The sequence below is a fragment of the Malaclemys terrapin genome, chromosome 6 (genome assembly GCF_027887155.1).
Source record: "Malaclemys terrapin pileata isolate rMalTer1 chromosome 6, rMalTer1.hap1, whole genome shotgun sequence".
Lineage (NCBI taxonomy): Eukaryota > Metazoa > Chordata > Testudines > Emydidae > Malaclemys > Malaclemys terrapin.
In genome coordinates this window covers 8021031-8046010 of record NC_071510.1, presented here as the reverse complement: position 1 = coordinate 8046010, position 24980 = coordinate 8021031, and the positions used below count along the sequence as shown (strand labels likewise).

General features: G+C 49.1%; 1 protein-coding gene across 1 annotated transcript in view; it reads left to right on the top strand.

Moving 5' to 3' along the window:
- IDUA (alpha-L-iduronidase) overlaps positions 1-22521 on the top strand; it is a 74910-nt gene extending 52389 nt beyond the window's left edge. The window contains exons 8-14 of the mRNA XM_054032004.1: positions 2588-2804; positions 9027-9239; positions 9912-10033; positions 14619-14744; positions 15861-15937; positions 16924-17024; positions 20612-22521. Coding sequence (XP_053887979.1) covers positions 2588-2804; positions 9027-9239; positions 9912-10033; positions 14619-14744; positions 15861-15937; positions 16924-17024; positions 20612-20712 — 957 coding nt within the window. The 3' untranslated portion in view covers positions 20713-22521. The remainder of the gene's footprint in view (positions 1-2587; positions 2805-9026; positions 9240-9911; positions 10034-14618; positions 14745-15860; positions 15938-16923; positions 17025-20611) is intronic.
- The last annotated feature ends 2459 nt before the right edge of the window (positions 22522-24980 follow it).

The following is a 24980-nucleotide window of genomic DNA, read 5'->3' as shown; positions in this document are numbered from 1 at the left end:
AGCTGACTCTTTAAAGAAAGTGAGTCTCCTCTCAGGCCCTTCACTGGCTCCTTATTATTGCCCCGCAAAAAGTGTAAACATTTGGGGGTTTTGCCTGCAGAACCCTTCACATTTCTGCTCTGGCCTACGCTTTTGATCTGTCTCCTTGTTGCATTGTTGGACATTTTACAGAGGAATAAAAGGGGCATGCCCAAGGTCACTCAGCGAGGAATTGGAACCGGGGCCAAAGCCTGCACTTTGTTACACTGGTGTAAATCCAAAGCAACTCCACCGGGGTCAGTGGAGTTATTTAGTACTGTTCGAGTGTAAGCCCAGAGAGCTAGTCCAATACTTTGACCATAAGGCTACCTCTTGTATTGCAATTAATAGCATACATGGTCCATTAATTAATGATCCTAATCATGTCCCAATGATTATAATTGGTGCAACAGTAAGGGCAAAACGCTGCTAAGTTCTTATACATGAAGTACAATGGGGTCACTAATGAAACATTACTTTGACAGAAAATGTGGATGGAAATCATATCTCTAATGAGAGCTCTTTACATAAGTACTAAAGGTGATAGGGAATAGCCAGCATGGATTTGTAAAGAACAAATCATGTCAAACCAATCTGATAGGATAACGAGTCTTGTGGATAAGGGAGAAGCTGTGGATGTGGTATACCTAGACTTTAATAAGGCATTTGATAGGTCTTGCATGATATTCTTATCAATAAACTAAGCAAATACAATTTAGATGGGGCTACTATAAGGTGGGTGCATAACTGGCTGGATAACCGTACTCAGAGAATTGTTATTAATGGTTCCCAATCCTGCTGGAAAGGCATAACAAGTGGGGTTCCGCAGTGGTCTGTTTTGGGACCGGCTCTGTTCAATACCTTCATTAAAGTCTTAGATATTGGCATAGAAAGTACGCTTATTAAGTTTGCAGATGATACCAAACTGGGAGGGATTGCAACTACTTTGGAGGACAGGGTCATAATTCAAAATGATCTGGACAAATTGGAGAAATGGTCTGAGGTAAACAGGATGAAGTTTAACAAAGACAAATGCAAAGTGCTCCACTTAGGAAGGAAAAAATCAGTTTCACACATACAGAATGGGAAGAGACTGTCTAGGAAGGAGTACGGCAGAAAGGGATCTAGGGGTTATAGTGGACCACAAGCTAAATATGAGTCAACAGTGTGATGCTGTTGCAAAAAAAGCAAACATGATTCTGGGATGCATTAACAGGTGTGTTGTGAGCAAGACACGAGAAGTCATTCTTCCGCTCTACTCTGCTCTGGTTAGGCCTCAGCTGGAGTATTGTGTCCAGTTCTGGGCACCGCATTTCAAGAAAGATGTGGAGAAATTGGAGAGGGTCCAGAGAAGAGCAACAAGAATGATTAAAGGTCTTGAGAACATGACCTATGAAGGAAGGCTGAAAGAATTGGGTTTGTTTAGTTTGGAAAGGAGAAGACTGAGAGGGGACATGATAGCAGTTTTCAGGTATCTAAAAGGGTGTCATAAGGAGGCGGGAGAAAACTTGTTCACCTTAGCCTCGAAGGATAGAACAAGAAGCAATGGGCTTAAACTGCAGCAAGGGAGGTTTAGGTTGGACATTAGGAAAAAGATCCTAACTGTCAGGGTGGTTAAACATTGGAATAAATTGCCTAGGGAGGTTGTGGAATCTCCATCTCTGGAGATATTTAAGAGTAGGTTAGATAAATGTATATCAGGGATGGTCTAGACAGTATTTGGTCCTGCCATGAGGGCAGGGGACTGGACTCGATGACCTCTCAAGGTCCCTTCCAGTACTAGAATCTATGAAAACCACGCTAATAATTCCATCCTCTGGACACTTAAGACTTCACTTCCTGAGGAAATGTGTGTCCACCTTCACTATTAATAAAGAGTTTCTCAGGGATGGTGTGAAGTTTCCAGATTTTCCGAAAGGACTGCAGAACTCTCTTCAGAAATCTAGTAGAGCTATCTCCATTGACTGTAATCCCAGTGTCCAGCTAACATGAGCCCCTTCACTGCCTGCTTACGCAGCGTGTCTAGAACTCTTCCTTTGTGCAGCGCTTGGCATTTTCACAGAGAACCTGCTGCTCCCCGTGCATTCTCACGGGTAGGGTTAATCCTTCACATCTGAGTCAACGCACTGCCGCAATCCTACTGATGCCCTGATGTTAGCCAACCTGAGAGCTTATGTGAACTAAAGCCACTCTGAGATGATCTTCATGAATTTTGAAGCCAAAAGGTTGTATGCTTTTGCTTTCATTGCCTGTACAGCTCTTCATCCTGCACACACGGGTGGCAGCGTAGGGATGAAACTAGTTCTGTAGCTTCACTACAGTATCCCAATGAAGCAAGGGTGCTCTACTCCGCTGTTTTCAGCGGGTAAACGAATGCACAGAAATGAGTTAAAGTGGCCCCAGGCAGAAGCAGCCCATCATGTAGAACTGCCGCGGGATCATGTACGCTGAATATGCAGTTCAACAAAAATAAGACCGTTGGTTTTAAAATAGGATTCTATTCGTTAGAGTGTCAGCAAGAAGTGGTTTTTCCCCAGCATGACGGCCAGTTTTCCCCATTACTTTACAGGTAATCATCCAACATCAAAACCTGCTCATTTCCAAAGCCAACAACACTATCAACTACACTTTGCTGAGTAACGACAATGCCTTCATGAACTACCATCCGCATTACTTCACCCAGAGAACGCTGACTGCCCGATTTCAGATGAACAACACAAAGCCACCTCATGTCCAGATGGTGAGGAAGCCTGGGCTGACCGTAATGGGATTGCTGGCCCTGCTAGGTATGGTAAATGTTTGTTTTAAGTGCCAGACCCCAGTCACATGCAAGTTACATGCTTAAAATCTATCAACAGGTCATCTACTCCATCTTCCTGCTAACGTGGGGTTATTCCCTCCTCCACATTTACTAGCAGTTTGTCCAGTCCAGTTGGATGTGTCACAAGGAATGGCGCTTCCACCCCTCCCCCTGGGAGATTAACAGTCTTGGTGTCAGACTGTTTTCCTGACAGTCTGTTATCCCTCTAAATCAGGGGTGGCTGACCTCTGGCTCCGGAGCCACATGCAGCTCTTCAGAAGTTAATATGCGGCTCCTTGTATAGGCACCGACTCCAGGGCTGGAGCTACAGGCACCAACTTTCCAATGTGCTGGGGGGTGCTCACTGCTCAACCCCTGGCTCTGCCCCAGGCCCTGCCCCCACTCCACCCCTTCCCGCCCCCTTCTCTGAGCCTGCCATGCCCTCGCTCCTCCCCCTGCCCCTCCAGAGCCTCCTGCACGCCACAAAACAGCTGATCAGAAGGGAGGGGGAGGCGCTGATTGGTGGGGCAGCCAGTGGGCGGGAGGCGCTGGGAGCGTGGGGGGGAGCTGGTGGAGGGGGTTGCTGACGTATTACTGTGGCTCTTTGGCAATGTACATTGGTAAATTCAGGCTCCTTCTCAGGCTCAGGTTGGCCACCCCTGCTCTAAATTGATCCTATTGCTTCTATTTATACCCCCGTATGCCACCTCGGTCAGTACCTTTCTTTTTATATTTGTGGACTGGTATCCCCCCGGGCCAGGTCCATTCAAGCTATATTTCTCTTTAATAAGCTCTCCGGCCTCTCAATTCTTCTGAGCTCCCACCAAGGTGTTAATCTAGGCCCTGATTCTCTTAAACACACGCTTAAGTCTTATTGACTTAAAACTGTTATTAGGCATTGTGACAAAGTTCCTCCTCTATCTTGGTGGGTCTTGCACTTATTAGCGGATTTTCTTGACTCAGAGATTCACCATGTGGGTTGGGGAACAGCCCAGAGACCTTCCCCTCTGGAAGAACCCACAGTCCAGGTCAATTGGGAGGTTTTGGGGGAACCCAGGCCCGCCCTCTACTCCGGGTTCCAGCCCAGGGCCCTGTGGACTGCAGCTGTCTATAGTGCCTCCTGTAACAGCTGCATGACAGCTACAACTCCCTGGGCTACTTCCCCATGGCCTCCTCTAAACACCTTCCTTATTCTCACCACAAGACCTTCCTCCTGGTGTCTGATAACGCTTGTGCTCCTCAGTCCTCCAGCAGCACACCCTCTGACTCTCAGCTCCTTGCGCCTCTTGCTACCAGCTCCTCACACTCACACCACAAACTGAAGTGAGCTCCTTTTCAAACCCAGGTGGCCTGATTAGCCTGCCTTAATTGATTCTAGCAGTTTCTTCTTAATTGGCTCCAGGTGTCCTAATTAGCTTGCCTGCCTTAACTGGTTCTAGCAGGTTCCTGATTACTCTAGTGCAGCCCCTGCTCTGGTCACTCAGGGAACAGAAAAATACTCATCCAGTGACCAGTATATTTGCCCTCTACCAGACTCCTGTACCCCACTGGTCTGGGTCTGTCACATATCCCTCTCCCCTGCTCAACGCCAAGGGATTGGGCAGCTTGGGACGCCAGACAGTTCACACGTGACAAGCCATCGGCGTTGCCATGACGGCTCCCTGCTCTGTGTTGCACACGGAACTGGAAAGGTTGGAGGGATAAGAACCATCTGGTCACCCTTGTGTTCTTCTCCTTGTTCTGCTGCATCCATTGAAGAGGGGCATGGTCGGTCACGAGGACAAATCTGCGCCCGAGCAGGTAGTAGCGCAATGTTTCCATGGCCCATTTTACAGCGAGGCATTCTCTCTCCACCACTGCATATTTTTGTTCCCTTGGAAGGAGTTTCCAACTGAGGTATAGAATTGGGTGTTCCTCCTCCCCGACCATCTGTGATAGAACGGCCCCCAACCCTACTTCCGATGCATCCGTCTGCAGGATAAACTCCTTGGTGAAATCAGGGGCTATCAGTACGGGGTTACTGCAGAGGGCAGTCCGTAGGTCTGTGAATGCTTCCTCTGCTGCGTCAGACCATCTCACCAGATCAGGTCCACGGGCTTTCACTAGGTCTGTCAGGGGGCTTGCCCTTGTGGCAAAGTGGGGGATAAATCGTCGGTAATACCCCACCACACCTAGGAACGCCCGGACTTGTTTCTTGCGACTTGGTCGGGGCCAATTTTGGATGGCCTCTAACTTGTTCACTTGGGGTTTTACCAGACCTTTTCCCGCAACGTAGCCAAGATATTTGGCCTCCGTAAACCCTACAGCGCACTTGGCAGGGTTTGCTGTAAGGCCAGCTCGCCTGAAGGTATCGAGGACTGCCTCCACCTTCTCCAGGTGGGTTTCCCAGTCTGGGGTATGAATGACCACATCGTCCAAGTAGGCAGCAACATAACTGTTATGTGGGCGTAATAGCTTGTCCATGAGGCGCTGGAAGGTAGCTAGGGCCCCATGTAGTCCAAAAGGGAGGACAGTATATTGAAAAAGACCCTCTGGTGTAGAGAACACAGTTTTTTCCTTTGCGTCTTCCGCAAGGGGAATCTGCCAGTACCCCTTTGTCAAGTCTAGGATAGTCAAGTACCGGGCATTACCCAGACGGTCCACTAGCTCATCTATGCGAGGTATGGGGTATGTGTCGAACTGGGATACTTCGTTTAGTCGCTGGAAGTCATTGCAAAATCTTGTGGTGCCATCAGGTTTGGGCACCAGCACGATTGGGCTGAACCACTGACTGTGGGATTCTTCGATGATCCCCAACTCCAGCATTTTTTTTTACTTCTGCTTTTATTTCCTCCCTTTTTGCCGCTGGCACCCGATAGGGCCTCATTGTTACTCTGGCCCCAGGGTTCGTGACCATGTGGTGATATGTCTCGGTTGCTCAACCCGGTTTTGTCGAACACATCTTGGTTCCGGAAGATCATCTCAGACACCTCATTCTTCTGGTCTGGTGTTAAATTGGGAGACACTCTCACCTGTTTGGAAGGCTTGTTTTCCTGGGTTAGGTCTTTTTGGACTGTTGTGCATGCCTCTTGTGCATTCTAGGATTTCAGAAGGTTAACGTGATAAATCTGTTCTTGTTTTCTGTGTCCTGGCTGCCGCACCTTGTAGGTTACTTCCCCCACAGGTTCAGCCACCTCATAGGGCCCCTGCCATTGGGCCAGAAGCTTGCTTTCTGCCGTGGGTACCAACACCATAACCCGATCCCCTGGTTGGAACTGTCGCACTTTTGCTTGGCGATTGTAATGCGTTCGCTGGGCCTCCTGTGCCTTCTCCAAATGTTCCCGTACAATAGGGGTAACCCGGGCTATCCGGTCTCGCATCTGCATTACATGCTCTATTATATTTCTCCCCTCATTGGGTTCCCTCTTTCCAGATCTCTTTGGCGATATCTAGTATGCCACGGAGGTGACGCCCGTATAACTCGAAAGTGGAAAACCCAGTTGAGGACTGTGATACCTCCCGGATAGCGAACATAAGGTAGGGTAGTAGGGTGTCCCAATCCTTCCCGTCCTGACTTACCACCTTCCTTATCATAGCCTTGAGGGTTCGGTTAAATCTTTCTACCAACCCATCAGTCTGCAGATGGTAGACCGAAGTTCTTAGGGTATGTATATGGAGCAGCGTAGAGGTCCTTCATTAGCTTTGACATAAATGGGGTTCCTTGGTCGGTTAATATCTCCTTTGGTAGCCCCATTCGGGCAAAGATCCCCACCAGCTCTTTGGCTATAGTTTTAGAGGCCGTGTTCCGCAGGGGGACGGCTTCTGGGTAGCGAGTAGCATAGTCCAAAACAACAAGTATATATTGGTGGCCCCCAGCCGTCTTCTCCAGGGGTCCCACTATGTCCATGTCTATTCGCTCGAAGGGGACCTCTATGATGGGAAGGGGTACTAAAGGTGCCCTCAAGTGGGGACGGGGACTGTGCAGCTGACACTCCGGGCAGGAGGCCCAGTACTTCCGCACTTCTTCATGTACTCCGGGCCAGAAGAACCATCATAGGACTCGTGCCAGGGTCTTCTCTACCCCCCAAATGCCCCCCAAAAAGAGGACTATGAGCAAGACTTAATACAGCGTTCTGGTGTTTTTGAGATACTAGGATCTGCTGTACCTTCTGCCCCTGTACTGGTGCAACCCGGTATAAGAGATCCTTCTTCATTATGAAGTAGGGTCCTGGTCCCTGGGTTTTCCCTTCCACAGGGACCCCATCTCCCTAAGTGCTCCGACTCTTTCTGGCCTCTGATGGGCCTTCAGCCTCTCTCTTTTTCCACCTGGGCCCTCCTGGTAGCCCAGTCACCCGAACTTTAGGGCTTGGTGCTGCTAGTTTAACCCGGGGTGCCTCTTCCTTAACTGGTCGGGTCAGCTCCCTCGCTGTCCTTCGCCTCTCTACCAGGGCGACAACCTCGTCATAGGTGGAGGGTTCATTCTGGCTTACCCAGGCACGAAGGTCTGGTGATAGTCCCCTCATGTATCGGTCGATGACCAGAACCACTAGTATCTCTTCCGGACTCCGGGATTCTGTTTGCAACCACTTTCATGCGAGATGGATGAGGTCATACAATTGGGACCGCGGGGTTTTGTCTTCCTGGTACCTCCAACCGTGATACTACTGGGCCCGCATTGCTGTCGTTACCCCAGATCTGGCCAGGATCTCTGCTTTCAGCTGGGGCTAGTCTGCCGCAGCCTCTTCAGGCAGATCATGATAGGCCTTCTGGGCCTCCCCACACAGGAATGGGGCAAGGATGCCAGACCACTGATCTCGAGGCCAGGCCTCCCGTAGGGCTGTCCTCTCAAAGGCCAGAAGGTATGCCTCTACATCATCCTCCCGTATCATTTTCTGCAGCCAATGGCTGGCCCGTATGAGCCGCGTTCCATCATGGCCGCAATTCAGCTCTGTAAGGGACTTTACCTGGTTTACCAGTTCCCACAACATAGCTCGGTCTTGAGCAGCCTGGTCCATCAGCAGGCGATTAGTCTCTTGCTGCAGCCGCACTGCCTCCTGTTGGGCAGCTGCCTGGACACGGGTAGCCTCCTGCTGGGCCGCCGTAGCTTGTATCAGTGCCTGCACTACATCATCCATTGTGGTGAAAAAAAAATAAACCCTCTCTTTTTTTTGTTTTTTTTATTTTTTAAATCACCCTCCTTCTTCCACCACGCTGTGCACCCCAAGATCCCACCTTTGACACCAGTGTGACAAAGTTCCTCCTCTATCTTGGTGGGTCCTGCGCTTATTGGCGGATTTTCTTGCCTCAGAGATTCACCATGTGGGTTGGGGAACAGCCCAGAGACCTTCCCCTCTGGAAGAACCCACAGTCCAGGTCAATTGGGAGGTTTGGGGGGAACCCGGGCCCGCCCTCTACTCCGGGTTCCCGCCCAGGGCCCTGTGGACTGCAGCGGTCTATAGTGCCTCCTGTAACAGCTGCATGACAGCTACAACTCCCTGGGCTACTTGCCCATGGCCTCCTCCAAACACCTTCCTTATTCTCACCACAGGACCTTCGTCCTAGTGTCTGATAATGCTGGTGCTCCTCAGTCCTCCAGCAGCACACCCTCTCACTCTCAGCTCCTTGCGCCTCTTGCTCCCTGCTCCTCACACTTGCACCACAAACTGAAGTAAGCTCCTTTTTAAAACCCAGGTGCCCTGATTAGCCTGCCTTAATTGATTCTAGCAGCTTCTTCTTAATTGGCTCCAGGTGTCCTAATTAGCCTGCCTGCCTTAACTGGTTCTAGCAGGTTCCTGATTACTCTAGTGCAGCCCCTGCTCTGGTCACTCAGGGAACAGAAAACTACTCATCCAGTGACCAGTATATTTTCCCTCTACCAGACTCCTGTACCCCACTGGTCTGGGTCTGTCACAGCATGTAGTACCTAAAGGCCAAACAGGTTGGCGGACCACTGTGCCAGATGCTGTACAAACATAGTAAATGAGATTTATGCACATACTGAAGTACTTTGCAGAACCTGGGCTGTATTTCCAGAGCTGATCACCATGGGCAGTTTCAGTTATGCCAGGGTAAATCCAGTGACTTCACCAGTGCTCCTCCAAATTCATGCTGGTATAACCAAGTAATCTATAGCTCAGCCCTGCATATAGACAGTTCTGTGTTTCACCTCGTCACAGGTCTACCGCTGGTGTAGTTACCTTATGTGACAAAAATGTATTTTTACTTCCAGGGGAAAACCAAGTTTTTGCAGATATTATCAGCAAAGGCGAAAGTGCCGACACCGACATTGTTGGAGTACTAGCCACCGTGCACACTCCTGCAGAGCTACAGCCGTCAGACAGCTGGCAGGCCACCATACTGATCTACGCTAGTGATGACAACCGGACATCCTCTAACATCAGTGCTGTGACAGTGAACGTTACCCGTTTCCCCAGGCATGCAGGTAAATGGGCTGCGTGTGGGGATTTGGGTACTGAACCAGGAAAAGGTTCACATCAAACATTTCCAAAGGGTTCATTTCACAACTGAGGTCACATCTAGAATTTGTATATTATCAAGCTAGAAATCTCTCCTTACCTGGCAGCCCCAGATTTTCTGGGGTCTAGGAGCACTGGATTAGGAAAGATTGTGGACCCTGATCCCAGAGTTGGGCCTGCCTCTGGCCTTGAAGGGATACAGGGAATTCTACACTTTCAGAAACTATTCAGCCCAGCTGCCCCTACGCCAGGTCTCGCTGAGCAAAGAGCTCCCTCTGGGATTGATCATAATGTAATCTAGATATTGAAAATTGCACGGTGTGTAGGATTTGCTGGTGTTGTCTTCAACAGTTGCTACTAGAGGTCAGCATCTGTGAAAGTCAGGACACTTCTATTTAGGAGCGTAGATAGGAATTTAAGAGCATAACATTAAGGACCAAGGCTTGAAAATATTTAGTCTTAGGCACCTGTGAAAATTTTACCCCGAGTCCTGTTGACTTTCAGTGAGATTCAGGCTCTTAAGTCACTTTTGAAAATGGGACTTTGGCTCCTAAGTCATTTAAGCACTTTTGAAAGTTTGACCCTTCGTCTTTAAACCCAGATTAGGAGCTTTACATGTTTCCTTTGTGTTTCCAAAGAGCTTGTGTATGTGACATACTACCTGGACAACAACCTGACCAATCCCTATTTGGAGTGGAAGAAAGTAGGAAGCCCCGATTTTCCTTCTGTAAAGCAATTCCAACAAATAAGGGATGCCGAGGTATGATGCATATGCGGTAAAAATTGTTCATGAACTGGTGACATTATGGCCAAGGAGCCTGATGACTGGTTTATGTTCTGGAGCAGCGTTTCGCAAACTGCGGTCCGCGGGCCCCGCTGATCAACTCCTCCCCCGCCCTCCCTCAACTCCTCCCCTTCCTTCCCAGCGCCTCCTGCACGCCCAGAGATTGTAGGCACTAAAAGTCCAGCAGCACAGCGGGGCTAAGGCAGATTCCCTGCCTCCCCTGGCTCCACACTGCTCCTGGAAGCAGCTGGCATGTCCCTGCGGTCTCTGGGGGCGGGGATGTGTGGCAGTGGGTCTCCACATGCTGCCCCTGCCCCGAGCGCTAATTCCATGGCTCCCATGGGCCGGGAACTGTGACCAATGGGAGCTGTGGGGGCAGTGCCTGTGGGCAGGGGCAGCGCGCGGAGACCCCCCTCTCCCCTGCCTAGGAGCTGTTGCTTTCAGGAGCCGTCCAAGGTAAGTGCCACCTGGCCGGAACCTACACCTCAACCCCCTGACTCATCCCAGAACCCACACCCAAATTCCCTCCCAGAGCCCGCACCCCCTCCTACCCCCAACCCCCTACCCCAGCCCAGAACTCGCACCCCGCACCCAAACTCCCTCCCAGAGCTGCACCCCCTCCTACACCTCAACCCCTTGCCCCATCCCAGAACCCGCACCCTGCACCCAAACTCCCTCCCAGATCCCACACCCCCTCCTACACCCCAACCCTCTGCCCCATCCCAGAACCCACACCCCACACCCAAACTCCCTCCCAGAGTCCACACCCCCTCCTATACCCCAACCCCCTGCCCCAGCCCAGTGAAAGTGAGTGAGGGTGGGGGAGAGCGAGCGACGGAGGGAGGGGGGATGGAGTGAGTGGGGGACGGGAAGAGGAGGGGTAGGGGTGGGGACTTGGGGGAATGGGTGGAGTGGGGGCAGGGCCTGGGGCTGATCAAGGGGGCTTAGGAGTCCCTGAAAAATTTTTAATCAAAATGTGGGTCCTCTGGTTGCTAAAGTTTGAGAACTGCTGTTTCTGGAGGATTATTTAGATACTAAGTTTAGCATTGACTGAGTCATGTGGTTATCACCTCTTCCCTCCTTGATGACCATGATAAGCCTAGACAGGCAGCTGCATTACCGCTTGCTTGAAAGCTTTAAGACTGCTCAGGGACTGCAGAGATCAGTGGGAACCCTCTTGTTTGTGTCTGCTCTTTGCTTTTTACATTATATTTTAAATCTAAGTCCATAGTCGTACTGACCAGGGGAAAAATAAAATGTAGGACAAGTCTCAGACAGGTGGCTGTAAGTCAGTTAGCATGTGCAGCCCTCCAACCACCAGAGATGGGCAATTCAAACACATTTGGCATTGTAGCAGCTTTTACTAAACGTTCAGCCAATAGGACTGAATGCAGATCACCAACCTGCCTTACCGATTGACCGGCCGTTTAAGAAGCGACTGCCCTGCTGTGATCAAGCAGTAACAGATGTTCAAAGCAAGTAATCTCCTCTCTCAGTCCTCTGAAGATAAATCCAAACCAGAAAGTGAACTTGACATTTTAGGAGAAATCCTGGCACCATTGGAGCCAGTGGCAAAACTCTCATTGGCTTTAATACGGGCTGAATTTCACCTTTGTGGTTTTTTAATGCCCTATTACAGAGTTTCTCAAGTTTCTGGAGCTGATAATAATTTACAGATTAAAGAATATCTGCAAATCCTCCCTCAAGACTTCTGATCCCTAACTATGACCAGACCAAAGCGTGTAACTACCATGCTCTAACTAATTATACAAAATTCATGAAAGAGAAACATTGTACTCGGCACAGTGGAGAAACCTGTCTGGCTGCTGGAAGACAATGCCGACTGGATTGGCTAAACAGACTTAAGGAACTGTGATTGACAATCTACACAATTCTACACTTATCGCCACCATCTTAGAAACTTGACTGGCTGAACTACAAGGAGAAAAGTGGGATGAGATCTTACACCTTAGTCAGCCTCCTCCTTCAGAGCTATCCAAAGCTGGCTGAGGGCCTGGCATGAATCTTGTTGCCAAGTGCTGCAACAGCTTAAAAGGGAGACAAAGTGTTTGGTGAGCCTCCTCTTTGTGTGATCAGGGAAGTACAGCTGGGTCTGAAATTCCCTCCAAATGCCGAGTTATCAGCTGCTCAGTTTCTTCAATAGAGTCTGAAACAAGAGGAAACGACTCCACTTGATTATCAGCTTCCGGGTGTTTTCTACAATGAGTGCGTCTGCCTTGTTACGCCTGGACAGAACATCGATATTCCCGGCTGGAGAGAAGAGTGAAGCTCAATGAAGTGCCCACGTACATCAGTAAATTAAACCCAGGATGAATTGGCGAAGGCGTCAGCAAGGGGAGAATGCTGATCACGCAGGAAAACCTGCACCTCTGTCCTTAAAATCAAGAGGAGAACGGGAACTTTGCCTCATGAAAGCACCTCGCTAGTGTGAGAGGAGCTACTGGTGGTGGGAAACTAGGGCAATGCAAAAGCTCTCCATTCACTGGACAGCTTTCTGGGCAGGTCACTAGTTCAGAGCTTGATGAAGGACTGGTGCAGGTTTGCAGACACTCAGCGTATGAAAGTGTGAGGCACTAGGTCGGATGTTTAGGATCCATACGATCAGGTTGCTTTTAACTGTCATCAGCTGGGCTCTGTCCCCACAGATTGCAATACGCCACTCGCACGGAAAGCAGAGATCTGCAGCTGCTTCATGGAAAGTCTCAAATAAGCACTCTGTATGTCCAAGGAGCTAGTGGAAGAGAGCTGACTGGCCACGGTAGGAACTAGACAGAAAAGCCCCTCGCGGAGAGATAGAGAGAATCCTTCCGTAACAAAACCAGCATCTTGTGCTGGATGTCAACAGCTGGGGTTAGATCCAGAGAGACAAAAATCAACATATCTGTAGGTTTCTCCCAGCCTTCCCTTCTTCCTTAGGGGGGTCTGGAGTTGCCCTTATTTACTGGGCATTTAAAGAGCTGGTGCCTTAAATTCAGAGGGCTGGGGGACTGAGGACAGCTGGTCCCATCTGCCCATTGACTGTGTGAATGAACAGTCTGTAGCCTACACTTTCCTTCCCCTCAGGGAAAGCCTGCTGGCTTCCTTCTGTATTCTCAGGCCTAGGGGCTAAGTTAAGGGTGATGTGGGGTAATGCAACTCCCCCTTCTCAGTCCGAAGTAGATAGGAACTTCCCCTGGTTTGGGTATCCAGCACTCTCCCGCCTCCTCCCCCCAGACTGCTTTACTTATCGCTCAGGCATCCATGAGATCCTTGCTCTACCAGCTCTCTGAAATCTGCTTTCTCCCACTTATTCCCTCCAGCTGCAGAGGACACCCCCAGGCTTGAATTACCTGGCAGGTGTTATGAAGCAGAGCTAACTACAGGCTCTGTCTGCAGGCCAGACACTTAACCTATTCCTCCCCTGCCCAGTCGGCAGCTGTAAACGCCCTCACTGGCACGAAAGGGGCTGACGCTAGTTTCAAGCGAGTAGCTATTCCTATAATTCAGTCATTTCCACTGCGGGGGGAAGGTGCCTCTTTTGCACACCATGTGCACCTTGCACTGTGGCGAGCTTTGCAAAGATAGCTAATCAGAAGGGCGTTTCTGTGTCATTACTCAAACTGGCATGCAAGTGGCCTTGGTTTTCAGGCTCCCTCCTTAAAACCTCAGACTCCTTTCAGCAATGGATGTTTGGCTTCTAAAGATCACAGTGACTCTGCAGGCTTCGAACTCCGATGCAGCCCTTTGGAACAAACTGCACACGGCACTCACAAAACTAATAAACCATACATCATACGTGTCCATCCCATTTCCACATTGGCATAGGAACAGCCTGATGCTGCCCTTTCCACCAGTCGTCCCTCAACCAGAACTGAGCTCCGGCGAAGACCAAACAATGGCCAGTCCATGCGAGGCTCAGCCATGCTCTCAGGCTTGGCCAACTGCTCTGCTGCTCCAGTCCTGCAGTGGGGTTCGTGCATGGCGTCTTGCACTTCATGTCATCCCAAGGGCTCTTCGTGGGACTTGTTCTGTATCAGGCCCACACACACACTGGAAGAGGTCTAATACTCTTAGCTGTCTGCTGTGCCCACTCACATCCTGCGCTAATCTACACTGAACGGAGGTCCCAGCCATGGCTGGCCATATGGAACACATTATAAGGCTCTTGTGTGTCCTTTTTTTTCCTGTTTTAAACATTACCAAATTTGCAAACCTGGGCATCTTGTATGACCTTCTTTGACCCCCCCCCCCTCCCTGAGGTCACAACCCACATTTTGGGCATCTGGGTCCTAACTAATTAGCCAGGCAAACAGGCCCTACAATCACTGAACAGTTAGATAAAGGAGAGGAACAGATATTAGTCTCCTGTTTCACTGAGAAATGCTGCAAGTTATGATCTATCAGGCTGTAAACTTTTTAAATGCCATTAAAAGTGGCAGTGCTAATTTAGAGGTACAGCAGCGTTACACTGCAGAATCAGCGCGGCTCTAAAATGAGTGTAGAAAGAATGGTGAATATTGATTTCTTTACACACCGCCTCCATTCGGCTTCGGTTTTGCAGGACCCGGTGGTGACCGGACCATTCCCATTTCCTGGGGACGGCCGCCTGATCTTGAAACAGGAACTCCCACTTCCGTCGGTCTTCCTCATCCATGTCTGTGCAAGACCTCACTCTGGTCCCAGTCAAGTAGGTACCATGATTCAGTGTCAGGGGACTGAGTTTGTAACTGTTCCTGTACAGCCTGGTTGAATCCTACGGGCATGTCTACACTGCAGGGTCTGGCCTGTGCCAGCTGACTTGGGCTTATGGGCTCAGGCAAAGGGGCTGTTTAACTGCAGTGTAGATGTTCGGGCTCAGGCTGGAGCCTGGGCTCTAGGATCCTGCGTTGGGGGAAGGCCCCAGACCTTGGGCTGCGGCCCAAGCCCGAACAGCTACACTGCAATTAAACAGCCCCAGAGCCCAAGTCAGTTGGCAGCCGCAGGTGTGGGATTGCAGTATAGACATACCCTATTGGGCTATCAGACTTTAGTTAATGAAGGCAGCAATGCCTGAGTCTGCTCATTGTTAAAAGGGAGCATAGGAGAATTATTTAAGCCAGGAGCCAAATTTTTCTGTGACAAAGCGATTCCATGACTCACGTTCCAGGATAAACATCCCCACAGCAGGTGGTGTGGGCAACCAACTGAGCTAAAAGTCAAACCTACCCATTCCTGGAAAAAATCATTAAGGAAATGATGGGAAGTACAGCATTTCCTAGTCTTGAAGATGGGTTGGATGCTTTAAGCCTTAAAAGCCAAGCGTTAAAAATAACATTTCAGCTAAGGGCCTGTTCAAATGTTTTATAATCACACATAAGACCCAGTCATAGCTGTGATGCCTGTTAGCCTGGTAAGCATGTCCTGTGAGGTGCTGGGTAGCCTTAACTGCCAGGGGACATATGGGGAGTTGAGAGCATTGGGCTACAGAACTGTGGGGCCAAGAAGTTGGAGCAAAAGGATCTAAAACTGAGTTTAAGTACAGACTGAGGCATCAAAATAAGTGGAATGATTTTTTTTTTTTCAAGGTTCCCCCTGAAATCAAAGGGAGCTCCTTGGTGCTCACTACTTGGGAAAACCAGGCTACTTCATTTGAAGTCCATATTGAGGCACCGAAGTTTTAGCTATCCATCTACTTCAAAATAGTTAAGCCAAGACTACATATTAAAGGGGTTAAATATGATCCGATGCTGCTGCACCATCGGGTTGTTATCCTAGCAACGCACCTCTTCCCTCTATATTAATGTGGGCCTCTCTCTGCTCTCAGGTGACAGGCGTTCACTTGATCCCTCTGACAAAGGGGCAGGTTGCAGTACTTTGGGACGATGAGTGCGTGGATTCCAAGTAAGTGTGTTTTTAAGACGGAGCTAGAGGTAAGACCAGGACATAGATGTAATCTTATCAGGCCTAGGTATTAAATAGCTAAGCAATGTTTACTCTCTCAGCGAAGTGATAGGCATTATCCCTGGCACTTTGTCAATGTTTTCCAAAGCACAGTAGCTTTAATCACCAGAACGACTGTTCGAACCCCTGTGCGATCTCCCCGGGAGGAAATCTTGAGCAGGTTCCTGGCTACCCTGCCCGTTCAGCGTGAGCCGAGCTTGCAGCCTCACTAACACACGATGGCAATTCATCTGTGAAGCGGGTTTTAGCCCACGAAAGCTTATGCTCAAATAAATTTGTTAGTCTCTAAGGTGCCACAAGGACTTCTCGTTGTTTTTGATGGCAATTCAGGGTGTCTTGCTCCCCTGGAGGCTCCACAAAAGCCACTGTACTAAAAGATGCTGCTTTATCCAATCCTGTCCAAGTTGCCCAGATGTGAGTAACGAGGAATGTGGAGATAAAGGGGGAGGACTGTGTCCAGGTCAGAAGACGTAGCCGTCTGTCTGTAGACATGCTACCCCAGAAACCAACCGATATAGACTGATGTGCAGACTAGGGACACAGGACAGCCAACTCAGTGCATCCTTTGGGGTTGGTTAGTGCACCTCAGTAAGTTCTGGCTTTCCTGCGTATTGGGCCTACGTCTGTGAGATGCTGAATATCTCCACTGAGGTGCTTAGCCTTGTCTCTCCCCTTGGCGTCTGGGGAAGCTGAAGGGGCTCACCAGTTTGTCAAAGGCTCTGGTACTCTTTTGTGGCCTTTTCGAGTCATGTCCCCTGCTCCTTGTGTTTGGAGGGTCTGCTGCAGCACAGGACTTCCCTGGTCAGTTGTGTGCAACGCCAAGCATTTCTCTTCCTCACCCTCCTGCACAGACGAGACAGGGATGGGGAGATGTGGCCATCCCGTGGTCACCAGCAGCCAGTTGAGGTGTTTGGTTTCTTTCCTAGATGTCTGAAAACATTCGAAGTTGAGTTTTCATCGGACGGAAAAGCATACAGACAGATTAATGCCAGAGACACGATCTTCACGCTCTGGATCTACAGTCCAGGTAAAGCCAGCACTCACTCTCAGCTTAATCTGTCCCCTCAGCATTCTCACTCGGTTGAAAGTGTACTACGTTATATTTGTCATTCAGTTTAAGGAATACAGAGCTAGATGTGTTCAAAGCGCTTCATTGCCAAAAAAGAGACCAGGTTCCTCTCCTGGGGATCACACCCTTAGGGCTAGAGGATGTGCCCTTATTGTGAGTAAGTCCTGGTCACCATGGACAGTGGTTGCACCATCTGTCCCTAAGCATACGATCCTGAGGTCCTTGCTCAGTTTTCACTGAAGCAAACTCCCACTGAAGTCAACAGTAGCTTGAATGCTAGAAGCACCTCCATCCTTGGCCCCTGTGTTCCATTGCCACAGCACACGGGCAGGACGGACAGGGAAGGAAAGCTCACGCCAGATGTTGCTGTACTAAGTTATCCACACAGTTATTCACAGTAATATTCCTATCACTACATGCCGTGTGTGTATGTGGTTCTTTACAGCACCGGAGGGTATGGTCCTTGCCCTGGGCGCTTACCCGGCACAGGCCTGATCCTGACTCTGCTATTGGCAATGGGAGTTTTGCCAGTGACTTCATCAGAAGCAGGGCAGACTCCCATTTTAGACAGGCCCCACAGATGACATCAGGGGCCAGATCAGCTGCTGTGCTTCAGTTCAAGGTGTAGGTGTGTGATACTCTCTTGGGATGCCCAGGCCTGTGAGTCACCTTGTTCCCCCGCCTCCTGCGTGAGGGAGTTTTGCTTGTGGAAGCTGGATGTCAGCTCCAGGACCCCTCCAGCCACTCAAGCACTCTCCTCAGGGCTCTGCCAGCCCCTCCTTAATAGGCCCCCAAGCCACTCTGAAAGCATCCCCTGTAACGTGCAGCCCGTGTTGCTGAACACTCACCGCCGTGACCAGGTTCGTTACACCCAAGGGAATAGTAAACACTTGTTTGATTCAGTCGAGTATGAGCTGCAGCATAACAACACAGCACCGTAATCTATTGATAGAGAAAACAAATCTGTTTCTTAACCAAGGGAAATGAGATTGTGACCACGGGTAACCACAACAACAGGTTACAAATAACACAGAAACATCACCCGCTTGCACTAGACTCAGACTGAATGTTAACAGGAGGCTAACCTTGTCTAAAGTGATTTCTCACCTCAGCCCTGTCTTGCAGCGTTTCAACCAAGGTTGGCTGAGATCCTATTTTTGTGGTGTAACTGCACTGCCCGGTCACCCCCCAAGTGCAGGATAAAAGAGGTGTCCTTGTGCTTTCCTCTTACACCCCAAAGTCCATTGTTTCTGCCCCCAGGCTCAGGGTGACTGCCCTGTGGTTTCCTTCCAGGGTGCCAGCTATTCTTTCTTTCCCATCCCGTCCACCTGTTTTTCCTGTTGCCTCGCAGGTATAAATGGGACGTCCTTTGGGTTGGCTTTGCAATGCTTGATTAACATTTGAACGGAGGGCGGGTGACTTCACCTTCCTTTTGTCTGGCAAAACCAACTTACCAAACCTGCCTGGGAGACCGTCTAAATCCACCTATTTTCAGTACATACACACAATTTCTTAAATGGCACCCGTACGTACACCACCCAATGCCTATGAGGCTCAATGTGACGTAGCTCAGTGGTTTGAGCATTGGCCTGCTAAACTCAGGGTTGTGAGTTCAATCCTTGAGGGGGCCACTTAGGGATCTGGGGCAAAATCAGTACTTGGTCCTGCTAGTGAAGGCAGGGGGCTGGACTCGATGACCTTTCAAGGTCCCTTCCAGTTCTAGGAGATGGGATATCTCCATTAATTTAAATTTAAATTTAAGCGTCCATTAGACACCTCACGCAAGCCTTTTGGGGTAAGTACTATGAAAGCAGTGTGTCGGGGGTAGTGAGTTTGTCAGGCCTGAGAGGAGTGGCTGTTACAGACTAGTGGACCCTTTGCCAGTTGGCACTGAGAGGGATTCTTAGGGTCACAAGGTGAACCACAGCATGGGCAAGGGGAAGAGGTCTTGCAGGAGCAGGGTCCCTGATTTTCTGCTGTGGTTGAAGTTAGAACATCTTGAGAGCTGCTGTTTATTTGCACCAGCTGGCAAAGGCTCCTGGAGGGATAGCCAGAGCACACTGCCCCTCCCTGGGCATGGGAGCCAGCCACGCCAGCTCTATACCTGCTATCAACCCACTTACGCTGGGGGTGCCCTCCCAGCCAAACATCCTCCCTTTGTGCCACACAGGTGGCATGACCGGAGCAGCACAGGCGACAGATTCTGACCCTGGACAGTCAGGTGATGCAATCCCACCGTGATTTTTTTCACAAAAGTGTCTTACTTCCGTGATTCTGCACTTCCACCAAACATCTAGCTGAGGCTTTTCCCTCCCCAGGGGTCTGAACAACCCGCCGGAAAACTGGGTGTGGGCTCAGTTCTACGTGTGCTGCCAGTGACTGGCAGAGGGCTGAACACAACATAGCCTCAGGCTTCCCATGGCTAAACGTGAGACCGTAGACAGCCCTAACAACATCAGGGCTGCTCCCTGCGAATCAGGGAACACGGCTGTTGAAGTCAGCAAGTATTTGGCCAAAGTAAGGGATAAGTGCTACAGCGACTGGCTCAGAGAAAGAAGCTAAAAACAATGCGGGATGACTATCTATAATACAGAGCGCTCCAGACCAAGTTTCTTGACTCAACTGCATATTTTTAGTTATATTAATAAAAACTGATCAGGTTTGTATGGAATAGAGGAGAACTTGGCTTCTGAGTGACGTGCTCTAATGAGATACAGAGCCATCAACTGGAAACAGCACGTCATCGAGTACAACCAGTGGCATGCCATCCGTGTATGCTACGCATGCACTGCGTGCCACAGGACTAGCTGTGCTTGTGGGGTGATTTTCTCTGGCCCCCGGAACACCCATGCAAGTGGTCACACTTTGCATGCCAGTATAGAATTGCATGCCTTGCTGAAAATGTCACGGCACGCCCCTGAGTACGGCACACTAAAATCAGGTGCTTTTTCAAATTCAAAAGGCTGTGTTCGTGCAAGTTCAAGTTGCACAGATAAGCACAAAGAAAGATAGTGCCTTAGTGAAGACCCCAAGGGCAGTATGAACTGTTGCATATAATGTTACCCACAGGATGTGTAGCTTAATCCAGTAAACTGCATTTTGACAGAAATAATTCCCCTCTGAGCAGCCTAGCTACCTTTTATGTTGCTGGAACGTTGGCTTATGCCTTACCTGGCTTATCACTGCCAGCTTTTTGCATTTACCTTTTCTCGTGTTTTTTAAAGACAATCCACAGCTATTCACTTCATCCCAGGTAAAATCGGATCCTGCCTTAGGATAGGGGAGATATTTGGAGCCACTCGGGAGAATACTACACTTAACTTCCTCAGGATTATCAGTTATAGCTGGCAGTAGAGCTGGCCAGGTACATGGGCTGGGAACAAATGGGCCATACTTACCAAGTATGTAGAACTCCTGTTAGAAGCCAGCCCCCAGTCACATCCCCACTCCATCCCACCAATGCATCTCTCACAGGAATAGGGATGGTCCCACACAGCAGATGTTGGTCTTTTGCAGTGACGGCGCTTTAACTTTTTTGTTGGCAGGAACCACGGTCTCGGGCTTTTACAGAGTGCGTGCCGTCGACTACTGGAGCAAGCCAGGCCGCTTCTCCATTCCTGTGCAGTACATTGAAGCTCTCGCATGAGTGCAAAACCATCCAACCGCCAGAAGAGAAATCTGCATCTGTCTCCAGCGCGTAGCAGAGTGGGGTCATGCTGCTGGAAATGACAACCCGCTGATGAAACCCCAGCCTCACTAGTAAGGGAATTAGCGGGTTAGCCTACAACACTGTACTCCTGTTCTCGCTGCGAACCCTTTGGAGCTTGAAGACAAGTGTTGTCCCAAACAGTGTTTAAAAGTGAAGAAGAAATAACTGCCTTGGCCTGGCCTCTTATACGCTGGTGGAACTCAAGTGGTTGCAATAGAGCTAGTCCGCCCGAATACTGGGGTAACCAGAGCCTGGTGTCGATGTCTGGAGTCAGAGCCAGCAACTCGCCCCTGGGCCTAGAGGACAGTGTTCTCCTGTGAGGGGAGGGGAGGCTGGGACTGAATTTCCTCACCGGATCTGCAGACCTGGTTGGATGTGGGATACTGGCCGGCTGGGCTGCTGCTGGGTCCAACGGGTGAACAGAACAGCCCCTTCTGTGGCTGGAGTTCTTCTCCCCGGCTCCCCGGATTAGTACAGTCCCTTTCCCCGGAGGATGCTGGGACTTCAGTGCAGTCTGTTGTCCCGCTATAGCAGGGAGTACAACCTTCCTCACCCCTTTGTGCAGCAGCTTCCAAGCAGCCATTTGCTCACTCTTGGGCCCCCGCCTGCGTGAGCAAAGTCCTTCCGCCTCAGGGGGTCTGCGGATACCTTCCCCCCGCCCGGCAGGGCCTCGCCAGCACAGACGCTGGCCTCTTTCATTCTCCCTTCTGCTCAGAAGGTTCAAGCCACCTTCCCTCGCTGGATGTTCAACCCCACTGGACTTCTCAGGCCCCGTCTCGGCCCCTCGCAGCAGGGAGCCCCATAGCGCCAGCTCAGAGCTGGGTCTCTGGAGAGTATTCCCAGACAGCGGCTGTTCTCACCTCACCTTCCTTTACACTGCACTTTTAAATCCTACTTCCCTCTTCCCAGCAGGCCTTGCTTCCTCCCAGTCACATGCTCCTGCTGCTGACTACAACCCCCAGTGTGCCTTGTCTTTAAACTAACCGAGGCCTTGTGACAGAAATCCTGGGCCATGGCTACCCTCATGGCCAGCAAAATGTTTGTTAGAGAGGATCCCATTAGAGGCTTTTATAAGTTTATCAGATTTGGGCATTACATGCTTTTGTATGTGACAGATGGCTGGTAATGGACATGTTTTAACTAGAAAATCTACCCTTGGGAATGGTGTATTTTGCACTATTTTACAGCAGATTATAGCCTCACACAAAACAAAGGAGTAATGAATATTGAGTTCAGTAGAGATGGGCAATATTTGTCAGATTAAATTTTTTCACCAAAAATGGGTATTTGGGTCGAACAAAACATTGCCTGAGTTCGTGTCAAATTTGCCAGATTGTTTTGGTCGGAAAAGAAAACAAAAAACCCCAAACAGATGGAACATGTTTCAAAACAAAACATTTGGATTTGGATTCAAAACAACTTTGTTCTGAATTTTACTTCAGTTTTATTTCAAAAGGTAAAAACACCAACAAAACAAAGTGTAGTTTGACCTTGATCTGAAAGATTGTGGCCCCCAAACTGAAAAATCTGCTACTTTGCACAGTTCTAGGTGAGACCTCTGTGCACATGCTAATGACTATTTTATATCTCAAAGCGCTTTGTGGATTTAATCTGGTCCCTCATAATTGGAGCACTTTGTATTGTGTTTTTTTAAAGTACGCAGAGAGGGAAAGATCACTGCAGTGAAAAGCATCAGGGGGTAGCCGTGTTAGTCTGTATCTACAAAAACAACAAAGAGTCTGGTGGCACCTTAAAGACTAACAGATTTATTTGGGCATAAGCTTTCGTGAGTAAAAACCTCACTTCTTCGGATGGTTTTTACTCACGAAAGCTTATGCCCAAATAAATCTGTTAGTCTTTAAGGTGCCACCAGACTCTTTGTTGTTTTTGCAGTGAAAAGAGGTAGGCTATTTTACAATGGAGGAACAAGCCTCTGTTATGAACATATTCTCTGTGATGATATAAAATACCTCACCAGTATAACAAAGCATGCATACTTGAATTGCCATATGAAATCAGCTGTACAGTAAGATGGAGGAAGCATTTGGCATTGTGGATTCAAAGTCGATTGGTCCACCTCCACATTTGAGTGTCAGGATTGTGTGTCTGCCATCAGCAATCTCCTCCCGCCCACCGATATGTGTTTTGTACCGCTACCTCATTGATAGGCCTAGGTAACAACCACTAAGATGGAGTTAAGATGGTTGAGAGCAGCGGTCATGTACTCCTTGTATACAGTAGGTTGCAGGACTGCTACTAGCGGGTCAGACGCCTGTACAAGATATGGACTGGCTATAGCACTTTCACCGTGGAGAGAGATACCAGAGATGTGTTCTCTTAACTATACAATGCACTGCCAGATCTGGCTGTTCCCAGCTCAGGAAAGGTATGTTATGCATGAGACCACCTAGTGGCTGAACATTATAATACCGTGTAAGCATTTCATCTCTGTAGAGCTCAGTAATTCAGAGGAAAATACGCTATAGGGATGTTGTACGTGTTCCCATACAGATCATCAAAACCAGAAAAGACAGTTACCGTTAAACTTAAAAGACATCCAACGATGTTAATGCATAGAAATGCAGAGTTAAGGCCCCTTAATTCTGCATCCTGAAGTGAGACCTTGCGGAGGGGGAAACTTTTAGCTTTCAAAAGAAATTATCCAATCAGGGGCCCCAAGCACTATACTAACCTTAATCAAGGTAGGTATTTGCCATGGTTTCTTATGAAGGAGAATTTAAGTTAAGAATAGGGGGGAGCTGACACTCAAAATACTCAAGTGTAGCTCACGCCCAAGAGTTCAGTGAGTTAATTCCATGAGACGTTAGAAGAGTCTAAGAGGGCAAAATTAAAGTTGAGTGGTTGTCCTAACTATGCACTTCCATACCTTAAAATACTCCTGCCTCTTCCTTCTTGCCATACACCCGTGTGTACGTACAACCCAAATCCCTCTCCCTCCTGCACCTCTAGCTATACATAATTACACCCGAATACCCCGCTCCTGCCTGTATAACCACTTGAGGAGCTTTGAATGAGAAGCTTTTGAAAAGGTATTTAATGATAAGTTGCCATTATTTTCCATAACTGAAAGTTTGTCATGAAGAAAGGCCCACTTTCCGAATGGCCATTCATTGTTCTCAGCATGAGCAAAGCAACATCTGCCTGGAGGGAGGTGGGGGAGAGGTGGCAGGTTGGCAAGTCCGTGATGATGAAATGGGAGCACTTGGAAAGAGCGCGGTTCACTCTCGTCTCTCTCAGCCTCTGCTGACCAAGAAATAGAATTCTAGGAGCTTGGCTCTAATCCACAGATGGAGCAGCTAACATTCCTCAGACTACTCTACTTCAATGGGCAAGTGTCTTTCAAATCCTTAGCTAAATGCCACTGCAGGCGTATAATGCCACAGTTTGGTTCAGTGTTCATAGGAAGGCTGGCTTAGCCAGTGAATTCCATAGGGTGGTTTTTTCTTTATAAGTTCTGTAGTAATGAAACTATTATGATGTTCCCGTAAGGATCCGTCACAGGCTCCCGCTCCTTGAAATTCTATCCTGAACGGTTACTCTAGTATTTCCTCCCTCCTATACACTGCTAGGAGCTATACTAAATTTCCCCTCTCCCAGTGCTTCCTGACTTATAGACATGGGGGATTCCAGGAGCTCCGAGCATCCATAGCCCTGAATGGGAGTTGCAGGCGCTTAGCAGCTCTGAAAGCTCAGGCTTGGGGTTACCCTACTTCAAACATACTGGTGTAGCTTTTGCTGCATGGAAAATTTCAGCCCAAGTGGATAAAATCTAAAAGCACTGGAAACAGGCTATTATAATGGGCAGTGCCCAGCAACCTTCACCACAAGCATTGCTACCCACTCTTCCTATAATGCTTTTCATTATCTAGGCCCCTGCTGGAGAAGCCCTAAGCCCCCAGGATGGTGGCACCCTTATTCCTCCCTCCTCGGGGCTTCAGTGACTCACCATAAGAACAGTGGGTCCGAGGTTCTTTGTGCACGGTGCCTTCACCTGTGACAGACAACAGCTGTGATTTCTAGGACATCCCGGTTTATCGTGAGGGGATATCAAAGACAATAGAGAAGGATAAACAATGTTTGATTCTTGTAAAGGATGGGGATAAATTAAAAGACTAGAAAGGGAATTGGCTCCAGGATGTCAAATAACTGACCCATCCCATTGCACTCTGAAACATGCCCACTAA